Genomic DNA, 12,293 nt, shown 5'->3' on the forward strand with positions numbered 1-12,293 from the left:
GTCTCCTGGGCCCCCCCCCCATCAGTCATCTTAACAAAGAACAAACAGGCCGCAGGCCCGGGGGCAGTCAGCCGCGGGGTACCTTGGCGTTCTGCAGCGGGGGCTGGTAACTGGACGGCCGGTAGAACATCCTCTGCGCGGCGTCGGTGTGGATGTCCCCGAGGAAGAGCTCCTCCACCAGGCGGTCCAGGTTGTGCTGCAGGTACTGCTTCTCCACGCGGATGAGCTGCAGCTCGTGCATGGCGAAGTTCACAGCCTTGGTGCACTCGCAGCCGTTCTCTTCCCGCCACAGGTCGTAGGGCACGTCCTGCACCCAGGGGCCCCCGGCGGGCACGAAGCCGGGGCACGTGCGGTTCACCAGCTGGCTGAGCCTCTCGGCGACGGCCTCCGTGTGGCAGACGACCTGCACGTTGTGCAGCTGGTAGTCGGCCTCGGTGCCCCCGCGGATGATCCAGGAGGCCTGGCGCAGGCGCACCTTGCCCCGGATGACCAGGGTGTAGGTGGGGCTGGTGCACCGGTTGCCGCCATAATAGAACTGGTAGGCCTTGAAGGTGTTGTTGTGGTAGAATCTGTAGGACCTTGTGATGAACTCTGGGCCCGACCTGACTTCACAGCTGAAGGAGAAAAGGGGAAGGAAGGCATTTTAAAGCGCAAAGGCATGCGGAGCAGATTCATTACAGTGTCAAGAAATTAGGGTCATGATAACAAACGTTTACTCTGGGCCGGTCGCTGCTCTCTGCCTTCAGAGATACCAATTCATTGAGTCCTCACAACAACCTATGAGTAAAGTAGTACTGTTTCCATTTTACACGTGGAGAAACCAAGGCACAAGAGATTAGGGAATGTGCCCCAGGCCACGTAACCAGCCAGTAGCAGAAGCAGACCAGGAACCCAGGCCGTCTGGCCGCAGGTCTGTGTTCCTAATCTCTCTACACCACATTCTTTCATTCATTTTATGAACAAGCCAGGAGAGCCCAAACCTGCCACCCTCACTTCCACCTGGGGCCCTGACTTCAGAGAAGTGTCTTCCTTTCTGGTGGGACGAGGGAAGAGTATAGTGCTGGCCTATGAAGGAAGTATCCTTATGCTAATTCAAAAATAGTTGAGGGGCGCCTGGGTGGCTTAGTCGGTTAAGCGTCCGACTTTTGCTTGGGTCATGATCTCGCGGTTCACGGGTTTGAGCCCCGCGTCGGGCTCTGTGCTGACTGCCAACTCAGAGCCTGGAGCCTGTTTCAGTCTATGACTCCCTCTCTCTCTGACCCTCCCCTGCTCACGCTGTCTCTCTCTCTCTCTCCTAAGAAATAAATAAAAACATTAAAACAATAAAAAAAAATAGTTGATTTCCTCAACAATTTCCCTTTCATGGACCTTGTCTAGAGCAGGCAGGTGCTAGATGTCTGTCATCCTGAAATGGAATCCAGTCTGGGGAGAAGTCACTTAGAGGCACTTGCACATTCACCCTCCCATCTAGTGAAAATTAATTTTCCCTCTCCCAGAAAAACAAAGAGTCCATTAGTGAAAGCAAAGCCAGCATAACAACAGATATAAGGGTTCCTTTCGTTGTGCTGACAAAATGACAATGACAAAATGGTTTTTTTCTGCGGCTTTAGATAAATTGTAGATTCCTAGGCCAGAAATACTTGGATGAGGTCTACTGGGCACAAATGGCTCACAGGAACTGATCACCGCTATATGTGTGGCCCATTTCTGTCTGCAGCACAGCCCACACCAGAGATGTGCGGAGGGTTTCTTCAACACATCCGCCAAAGAGCCGAAGACTCTGTCCTCTGTAACCCTCCGCTAGATCCTACTCTCATTTATATCATGACGTACATCTCATCAGTTTTGGCCTTATATAAATCTGCTCAAATCTGTGAAGTGTGTGTGTAAAATAACGTAGTACCAGAACTCAATATAGTATATACCATATATCCATATATCATGTCATGGCTATGATATTTACTTTATTCTATTTACAATAATTTTGGTTTGAACAGACAGCATTGCTAAATCAAGAAGTGGGGCTCAAATCTCAAAAGCCTGTGATTCTCAAAATTGTTAACATCTCCTTTTCTCAGCTCACACACTGGTGAGAGGTAAACATTACTCCAAGTGGGCACTTCCCCTCTGGGAAAGGCAGTCAGTGGACGTCCAAAGAGGGTGCATGCACAGAAGGCACTCAGAGGAACCCTGCAGCGTCTGCCAGAAGGCCTGGAAGGAGACGCAAGGCTCCTCCCCCTGTGAAGATGGCTCCCTTTGGTATGAGCGGTAATTGTAGTTTAATTGCTCTTCTGGTGGCATGTGTGTTGGGGGCTCCAGAGCTCGGCCCTCGGAGTAGCTCAAGTCCTCCACACTCCACTGACCCACCACCTCCCGCACTGAGGACTTCTCGCCTCTAGATGCACCTGTTGGGAGCGTCTTTTAATTGGTCAACCTCACATCACCTTTTCTACCACTGATTTGCGCACAGCAGCCAGGGTGCCTCGTATGAATGCTGAATCATGTCTCAAGCATGGTCTTTGCTGCAAACTCATCGAAGACCTTCCAGGTCTCTGGAACGTGCTCCAGGGCTGGGCCCGCCCTCCTCGGGAGCCTCATCTGGAGCTGTTCTCTCCAGATCACTATACCCAGGTTTACTACACGTCGGATACAAGGACCCTGGGTCAGTTGTTTCTCCAGCCTAGCCTTTGCTAGTTCTTCCAAATGGAAAGCTCTTCCCTGGGTCTTTGCACAGCTAACAACATCCCAGCTCAAGTGTCCTCTCCTTCGGTAGCCTTTCCTAACCCCACCCCCATCCTAAAATAAGGTCCGTGGTATTCCCCTTTAGCACCTGTTGTTTTTTTCCCTCTTCAGAGTACTTCTTTGCATGTTTATTTGAAAAATTCCTGAAGACAGGGACCATGTCTTGTTTTGTTCACTACTATACACACAAAATCTAGACTAGTGCTTGGCGCACAGTAAATCGTTGTGCACTCAATAAATATGTGTTTGAATAAAATGATAAATTATTAAAAGCACATCACATTCAGGTTGTGCAAATATCTATCATCTCCTTATTTTAAGAAACCTCATCTTAAGTGAAAAAGAAACAACAACCTCTGGGTCTTCATCATCTCATAAAATTCCGTTTTTCTCTTCTCTGTGTACATTTGATCCCTCCCCAAGGTACCTGGAGGCTGCAAGGGAGAAGTGATTAGATCCCAGAGTGAGCCTTGTTAATTCTCAACAATTTAATGGGTAGGGGAAAAATTGCAGGTCTGTCTCTAGGCTATTTTTAAAAGCTCTAATGGAAGATAAGCCAGAGCTCAAACTGGGATAAATCTCAGCTCTGCAGCCTGGAAAAGAGTCCAAGAACTACGCCCTGGCTAGTCGAGGTAGCCCGCGTACTTTTTCACTTAGAACCCTGAAGCCGTATATTAAATTACCAGAATATGGCTAGAATATTTAGACCATCAGAAGCTTGCAAGTCATGTTTCAGGGTTGGTGAAACACAGACTCCTAATTTTACTTGCTAATGGTTTCTTTCTATACACCAGTGGTCCCACAGAGTTCGGTAAACAAGGACCCATTCACTCACGCCCCTTGGTTAACAGTGGTACATCTCTGCTTTAGCTAAGATTTCTACAGTACTTAGCTCTGTTTCTTTACCAACCAGACTTTCAAAGTGTCGCTTGGCTTTTAGTTAGAACTTAGATAACACCTACACCACTGCAGATAGGATAAAGTCTCTCTGTAGCTGAGAAACCCGAAGAGAGGCCTTCCACAGATGTGTGCTCTCTGGTCCCTCCCTGCCCCGGTCCAGCCCTGGCCCACTTACCCAGTGGACACCCAGTGGCCCTCGATCGCTGGTGGCATCTGTACAGTGATCCTGGCGCCATTGTGGAGATGTTTGAGCATGTGATGGCACTGTGATTCCTTGAAAGCCCTCCAGGCACTTTTCTCTAAGGACCTGGGATGGGATCTGCTGTCTGGATGAAGGAGGGCAGAACCCTCTCCCAGCCCTGAAAGAGAAAAGTGGAAGTTGGCTGAAAGGAGAGCTTGCAGCAGACAGGACGGAGTCAGGCTGAGGAACTGCCTCCTTGGCTGGCAATCACTGCAAGCGGGAAATGCACTCCTACCACGCCATGCTTATCACTGTCTCTGTTCTTATGGAGTTCACGTCTCTAAGGCGGATGTGTCCCTGGAGACCGTTTCCCAGGTGGGAAAGCGGAGGCCCACGGAGTTAACACGGACTCGCGGGAGGTCGCGCGGCTAGTTCCTGGCAAAGCCTGAGCTCAACTGCATGCATCTGTGAAGCAGCAAATAAGGTCGCGCATCCAAACGAGCCGCTTAGGGTGCAGACAAATGAATGTAACAGGGACTGCAGAGAGAAATGAACATGTCCCAGAGGAGGAGGAGTAAGAAAGGGGCCGTGCAGTGACACATTTAGGTGAGGAGGGGGGAGGGCGTGGAGATCAGCCTCAGTGGAAAGGGAGTTCCAATGGAGCGGAGAAAGGACCAAGAACAACTCAGATGGACTCCCATCCGACATGTGCTCCCTGGCTTTGGCTCCCAGCTGCTCCCACCAAGCCTTCCAGCTTCTGGTTCTCTCTGTCTCTGGATGGACACCCTCTATGGGGCTGCCCAATAGTGGGGGCAAGTCATCCTACCCACCCAACCCACCCAGCCTACCCACCCAAAAGTGTGGGACACTTTCCCCAGTTACATTCCCACTCCAACTCTTTACACCCACAAAGTCAGTGACAATATAGGGTTCTAAGAAGTGTAACCACAAAAGGTCTTTACACTTTTATTTCCCACGGATAAAGGAGTATTAGGGCTAAGTTCATCTTCAGTGTAAGTGGTTTATGTTGCCGGACACTTAAACATGCAAAATAACCACCAGCTCCGGCTTCAGAATAAAGCAATGCTGGCAAATGGAGTACTAATCTGAGAACGCACTGTTTCCTTTGAGATTCACTCCTGAAGTAATTAACGCATCAGTGCGACTTCACTGTGGACCTACTAAGTATTCAGCACCTTGTTAGCAAAAAAAAAACACAAAAAACCCATGAAACACTAGTTAGACAAATGTATAAAAACAAAATAAAAATATACACAAAATAAATAAAATGCACCTGTCAGAATGCTACCTATGAGGGGGCAATTACATATTTTTTAATCAACACCTTAATAACTTCATTGAGAAACCATGGCTTACAAGAGACCATTTAAAAATGAAATGTCGGACCCAGAACTAAGGGGACTTACAGCAACATTATGAAAAGCTACTGGAGAAACTCAGCCCCACAGGTTGATAACATTCAGATATTTTTAAAATATTCAGATATTTGCCATGATTCAGAGGGCTGAACAAATCCTTTGTGGAAGATCTTTGGTGCTGAGAAGACAGCAGTCTCCACGTGGGAACCCTGGGGCTTTTCCTCTGAGCAACATGCTGGCCTTGGGCTAGAGCAGTGGTTTTGGATTATTCTTATGTATCTTAAATGAAGCAAACAGGGAACGAGGCAGAGATACCTAGGGGTACAATCCAACTAAATGACAAGTGTGAAGAAAGATTCTAAAATGAGACGATGGTGCTGTGTTCAAAGGACATGCGACCTCACCACCAACCCTGTTTAGCCCAGCCAGGTGACTGGGAGCCCAGCCAGAAGGAGAAAAACACTGAAATCCGAAATCCACATTGGGTGGTGTCGATGCTCATGGCTGTTCCTTGAGGACCTTTTTTCCCGTGGCCCCTGCTTCCAGGGAGGAAGGAAGAGTGACATTTCTGGGTACCCTCTCCACCTCCCTCATTCATCCTTCCCCAGTGAAGCTCTGTGCGGGACGGAGAAGGAAACAAGTATGCGTGACCACGCCATTTTTCTCTTTCTCTTTGCCAAACTGGCCTGTTTTCAAAATACAGTTCACCCTTGAATAACATGTTATATGTTTTATGTAGTGTATTTTTACAATAAAGTAATCTAGAGAAAAGAAAATGTTATCAAGAAAATCATAAGGAAGAGAAAATACATTTATAGCACTATACTATTAAAAAAGTAATCCACATGTAAGTGGACCCACTCAGTCCAAACCTGTGTTGTTCAGAGGTCAACTGCACATGCATTTTGGCTAGCTTCCACCCTCACCATGTAGTAAGGACCCTACCCCTTCTGATGTTTGACTGACAGGAGGCCAAGTGGAAAGTCTGAAAAATTCAGGGGTGAACTATTAGTAATCCTATCCTGGACATCACCTACACTGTATCTTCTGATTTTTATTGCAATCCTCATGTTTTCATCCCCATCTTTCTGAGACCTCTATTGATCTGTCAGTTGGCTTTGAACTAGAGGAGGGAGAAGGGGTACTATGGACTATACCCTCTACCAATCTCAAGAGTTGTAATTATCCTGATGGTGGGAAGCATTTCCTGAATTCCCTGTTTGTTAGGCAATCAAGAAATGAAAGACAGTACAGCTGTCTGGTGGGTCAACGGACTGTGTGATCAATTACAATGTTAATTCAAATTACAAAGCAGCGGGTGTTGGGGAAGGCTCTGCTTTAAACGTGACACTAAATATTTAGTAAAGAACCATCATCTTGCTATCAACCAAGCTATGTTCTAAAATTCGATTTGTTAAGCTTCTTTACATCCTGCAACTGTTTTCCTGTAAAGATGACAAAACCAGGGAGGTTAGTGGATATGGGCGAAATCTCTAGGCTGCGGGAGTCTGAAACTGATCTGCCACATAATGGATTTCACTGAATCTAAACCTTCAAGGATTGTTAAGACGCATCATTATTTTTACTACCAGTGACAAAACACCTACATTTAAAGGAGGACATAATGCCTGAACCACAGTCCCGAGGATACCCCTGAATCACTCACAGCAGCATTTGCTGCTCTGACATTGCTTTTATCTGTTCAGAGAGATTTGACAATGCATCTTGCCTTCAGTTGCAATGCTTCATATGTGACAGGCAATGTGTTTGCTTTGCATGGATCTCAACAGCAAAACACGAACATAGCCACATCATTTTGTGGGCATCTTCCTTGCCAGGTAATTGGTCATTGCTAACATGAGAAAATATGGAATTGCAGTTATTCTTCCAGTGATAAATATTTGCCTCATTGATGTCACACTACCACTCTGCTGCTCTAATATGAGGCCACTCCAATTTTCACAGTGGTTTTTCTCTTCAGCATGAAGAGTGTAATTTATCAGTGAGTTATGGAGAAAATAACTAAGCATGCCTGGCTCAAATGTCTACTCTATTTTCAAAACCAACCTATCTGCAACTAATCCACAGACGTGGAGTCACAAGGACACACATAAGGGAAGCGATGGGATGACAGTGTGAGCTTCTGTGTCCGGGTTCACAGAGGCAAAGGCTGTATCACCCCCTCATCACTGCTGCCTGCGGGCTGACAGGGACTAGAACCCCCAACGACCATAAGGTGCACATCTACTGCAGAGATCTTAAAAGGGGAAGAAAATGTGTATCTTACAACTGATGAAACACACCATTAGCACTGTGACCTTAAACAAATAACTTAACCTCTCCAAGCTTCTGTGTACTCATCTGTAAAGAGGGGATAACATTACCCATCTCTAAGGGTTGGTCTCAGGATTATCTGAGACTGTCTTCCTTAGCACAGGCACATCATTCTCATTAAATGTGTTATTCTTTTAAATAATGATTAGGTGCTTAGACTACCCTCAAAAAGGCCTTCCTAACTAACAGAACAGTTAAAATAATGGTAAAAGTCATCCAGAGCCAGGCTCCCTCTGAGCTCTGAGAATGACATCGGGCTCCCTGGCAAAGTTAACTGGTGACCCTGATGCAGAAGAGGGTGGAACCCAAACCACTCTGTCGTTGTTGACAAGTTCTACTCGGTTTGACAAATACCTACTCACTTTTTGTATATTTTAGGAGCTGGAAGCATGACTGAGAATGAAGATAAGCTTTTCTGATCTTGAGGCTCTTAAGGACTCATTGGCCTGGATGTCAAAGAACAAGGGTGGAGATGATGAAGGAGGACTCTGGGAAGGAAGCTGGGAGTTCAAAGGCAGGGGAAGAGGGAGTGGTGGTTAGGATTTGCATGGGTCGTTCATAAGGCCAGTCACACAGGAAGGGAGCCTACAGTGATGCCTTTTAACCAAGGGTAGAAGAAATAAAATCCCAGAACCGCTAACATGCAAACCATTTGAAAGCAGGAAAAAGATCATTACATCACTTGGGCTTTTAGAGACACATCTCCACTTGGCCATCGCTTTTATCAGACAATGAGTAAAGCTCACAGACCTGACAAGGCTGTCGGGAGAAGAGCAGTAGTGTGAGCAGCCAGATGGAGAAGAACTTCTGCAGTTAGCACGGCTCCTCAGCACACAGCGAGTTAGGGTTTGTACTTGTGGCTGATGCTATGTTTTTAGCGTAGAAAAAAATGAGATTGGCTCCCTTTCTACCTTTGCCCTTTGAAGTACCCACGACCTTGGTTACTGTTAAGGAGCAAAATTAAACGGGTCACATGAAAGTAGGAGCTGCTGTATGGCAGAAGAAACTTTGTTCTGTAGTCAACTGCCAACAGTGGTCTCCAATATTTACTTGTTTTGTCTGGTGTGGAAACTCTGGCTGGCCTTCTCATGAGCGTTACTTCTATTAAATGGCTTAGAATTAAAAGGTCATTTGAAGCACCAAGTCAAGTGCAGGAGAGGTAAAGTATAATATCCCCCAAGGCTTCCTTCTCAGTTTTAGTCATGGTATGCCCTCTGAGGAGACCAGCCTTAGACTTCTGGTCAACCCAGGGACCCCTGTGTTCACTGCATGGCTCAGAGTATGTCAACTCCAATTTGAGACTGAAACTAGTAACTCACTCATTCATTCAAACCATGAGAAAGGTTCTGAAGGGCCAGGCTCTGTTCTAGGCATGGAAGCCACAAACATTATGCCCTGAGGGAGTCTCAGTTGGGTGAGAAACCAGACCCCAAGTGGGCTTGTAGAGGGATTCATAGGGACTGAGAGAGCAGCCTCAAAATTCATCCTTGAAGGGTTCATGGAGGGGTAGCCATGTCTTGAATGCTGAACCGAAGTGGTCAAGGCAGAGTAGCATATCCAAACATAAAGAGGTGGGAAGGAGGGGATCATATAGGAGGAACTGGGGATGGGCTTAGGGAGGGGGTACCACAGGGCAGCCCATGACAGAAGAGCAGAAGAGAGGCAGGGCCATGATCAAGAGTGTTACATGTCATATTGAGTGTGCATTTCACTGGAAAGCTAAGAGTAAACCATCAAAAGACTTTAAGCAATGTCATAGCACAGTAAGAATTCCATTTTGGGAAGATCACTTTTCCCATTTTCGGAGGGATGGGAAACAGATGGGAAACAGGAAGAACCACTATGAAGCTTCTACGATGGTTCAGTGTACTGTCTAGTTCAGTGTATCATTTTTGCCTGAATAAATGAGAAAGGTAAGAGAAGGGAAACCACTCTGGACAAACAGCAGTAAATCTCTTTTGTAGTCTTGGGAGTTTTTTGGACTATCTCTTGCATGTTGTGGAGAAGATATATGAGAAGTTATAGTCAAAGAAAGGAAAGACAGAGGGAGAAAGGGAGAAAGGAAAATAGGAACCTATACTAATTTAGCACTACATCTGAAAAGAAACTTGTGCAAAATATTTATATGTCCTACTTTAATCTTAAATCTTAAATTTAATCTTAAATCTTAAATCTGTCATCCTGGTACTTAGCAGTGCAGTAATCAAGGTTGGCGACTATCATAATAGTTCCTGTCTGAGTAACCCCATTATTTATAATAAATGTGCTTGTTATATATAATAACTTTTTAAAACCTCCACTTAATTGGATTACCTATGTAACTGGAAGTGTTGACTAATCACAATATGTAGTTGAAAATTCTGCCATTGTGTGTTGAATGCAGTTGACATTTATGGTCTTTCTTTGATGACTTAGGTTCTCAAAGTGGCTCAAGGTCATTATTAGGAACATCAGTCCCTATAGGATGGTACTTTGGATACAGAGATATTGGGCTGAACAGGTAATAGCCCTGTTTAAACCATGAAAGTTTTTTTTCCTTATTTATTTTTTATAAGACAAGAGCCACAAAGTCCGTGTGCGGGAATGCAGGTGCAAATAACATCAACAATTTGGTTAACGGAGGATTCTAGACATTTTGGCTAATTGAGAAGACTAGTTAGTTGGATTCTCATTTATTAAGATTTTTGCTGCAAATGAATCCAAGGAAAAGAGTATCTCAAAGGATTAAAAACCGACAACGCTACAATAAGAAAGTGACTATGAATTTAGTCCCAAAGGCAGCTTTGGGTGGGTCATGTAACGTGTGCCTTTTATCTGTTTAAAAGTGAACATTAGAGTAATGGTGATAATAGCTGAAGTCTGTGGAACACTTGACAATTCACTTTATCATATGCTATCTCATTTATCAAATGTCAGTTACTACACAGGTCTGGAAAGTTGTAAGTGGAGAAACACTCTTTAATGTGAAGGGTTATATAAATTGCTGGTCCGTAACACCAACTAAACTGGAAGTTCTCCACAGCACTGTGCCCTGTCCGGAGGAGGTCCAAATCAGGAAAAGGATTCATAAAATGGTCTCCAGCACTGGGGGTCCCCTGGCCTGGGCTCCGATAAAATGATGCTGGCAAATGGGTATTTCTTTCAAGAAAGTGTGGGAGGAAAAGGTGGACTCTAGAAGGAAATTATTCACCTGTTGAAAAAAATTAATTCTTGAAGGTTTGAGGATAAAATTCTATAGATTACCACTTCTAGAGAACTAAATGAGATCCTGGAGCTCTGGAGGGTTTATTCACATGCATGCCTGTGTGTGTGTGTGTGTGTGTGTGTGTGTGTACACGTGCGCACACACATGTGCATGCACACACAAATTATTTACTTCTGGGGACTCAATCATGCTGCAATAGTAATCCAAAATGACTGTAGAATGTCCTTAACCACTATCATAAATGTAACAGTCTTCTGTGCAGAGACTGAAAACTCTCAATGATATCAATAAAAAACCCATAGATTTCCCAAAATGAAAGGAAGCCTAGGGTTGATCATTTACACGGAGATTTACACCCTAAATACAAAGCATATGGACCAGGTGACTGTTTACACCACCAACTTCACCAGAGTATGCATTCAGAAAGCAGTTCTTAGCGTAGTTCTTGGAGGGAATGAATACATACCTCTCCTACAGTCATCCATGGTAAAGCTTATTCCTAAACCCACGATGTTTTGTTGTCAGGAAGCAAGCTGGTCCAGGGACAGGGACCAAACAGAAGAGTGAAGGGTAGGAGGATAGGGGAGGGAAAAGGGGTTACTTGCCTTTTGAAAGTCCATATCCATTCATTCACCAAATAGCCTAGTGCCTACTACTTGTGAGGTTCTCTCTCAAGCATGGGACATTGTTTATAAATGAAAGGAAAAGCGAAATAGAAGGTAGGTATACCCCAAATCCAAATCCCCAATGTTTCAATGACATATTAAAAATTTTAAATTATCTAGCTATATGCCAGAGTTTTTCACCTGCCTATCTAGATTGAGAACCAAAAGATCCAAACCATTTTTGCATGTAGTAAAATGCAAAATTAGTGGCGGAGCAAACACTTTTCCAGCACACCTGGACTGAACTAATCTTTGATCAGGTCAGTCTCTAGAAAATGTAGTTGAATGCTTTAAAAATTTTTAGAGATTTACAATATGCTAAATAAGCATAATGTAAAAATATTAACAATGGTTGTCTCCGGGTAGAGGGTTTTGAGCAATTCTTTTCGTGCTCATTTCGCATACTCCCGTTTTCAATAACGTGACATATATTACTTGGATAATCAGAGTGAGAAAGTATTCTCAAGTTAGAACTGGTGTGATATGCAAAACCCCAAAGCAGATAAAATGTGACTGATTAGATTAAATGAAGGTAATTACTTGGCCATGAAATTGCCCAGCCCAATTAAATAAGCACTCATTACTGTAAATGTATGCTTTACTGTGGATTCTGATAAGCTCCAACAGTTTTCCATGCACTGGAATAAAAGCACACACGCATTGCAGACAAACTGGATTTTACTAACATGTGGGTAGCTGTGCCTACCAAGCTCTTATTTTTATTTCCAAATTGTTTTTTGAGATAAAAGCTAAAAGAGCTGTTTTTGCCAATCTTTAAACCTTTTTATCTAGAGGTATTTTTCCCCTTAGGAGAAATATAATAAAGTCAAGATTTCAAATTCCTGGCTCCATTCAGCTGTAGTTGAAAAGGAGGTAATTTTCTATGT

General features: G+C 44.5%; 1 protein-coding gene across 1 annotated transcript in view; it reads right to left on the reverse strand.

Moving 5' to 3' along the window:
• The window catches only part of APCDD1 (APC down-regulated 1), a 21,873-nt gene extending 17,890 nt beyond the window's left edge, over positions 1 to 3,983 (reverse strand). Inside the window, exons 1-2 of the mRNA XM_077778176.1 lie at positions 3,818 to 3,983; positions 83 to 614 (exon numbers count right to left, since the gene is read on the reverse strand). Coding sequence (XP_077634302.1) covers positions 83 to 614; positions 3,818 to 3,897 — 612 coding nt within the window. The 5' untranslated portion in view covers positions 3,898 to 3,983. The remainder of the gene's footprint in view (positions 1 to 82; positions 615 to 3,817) is intronic.
• Positions 3,984 to 12,293: the final 8,310 nt, after the last annotated feature.

The sequence above is a fragment of the Crocuta crocuta genome, unplaced genomic scaffold (genome assembly GCF_008692635.1).
Source record: "Crocuta crocuta isolate KB4526 unplaced genomic scaffold, BGI_CrCroc_1.0 scaffold26, whole genome shotgun sequence".
Lineage (NCBI taxonomy): Eukaryota > Metazoa > Chordata > Mammalia > Carnivora > Hyaenidae > Crocuta > Crocuta crocuta.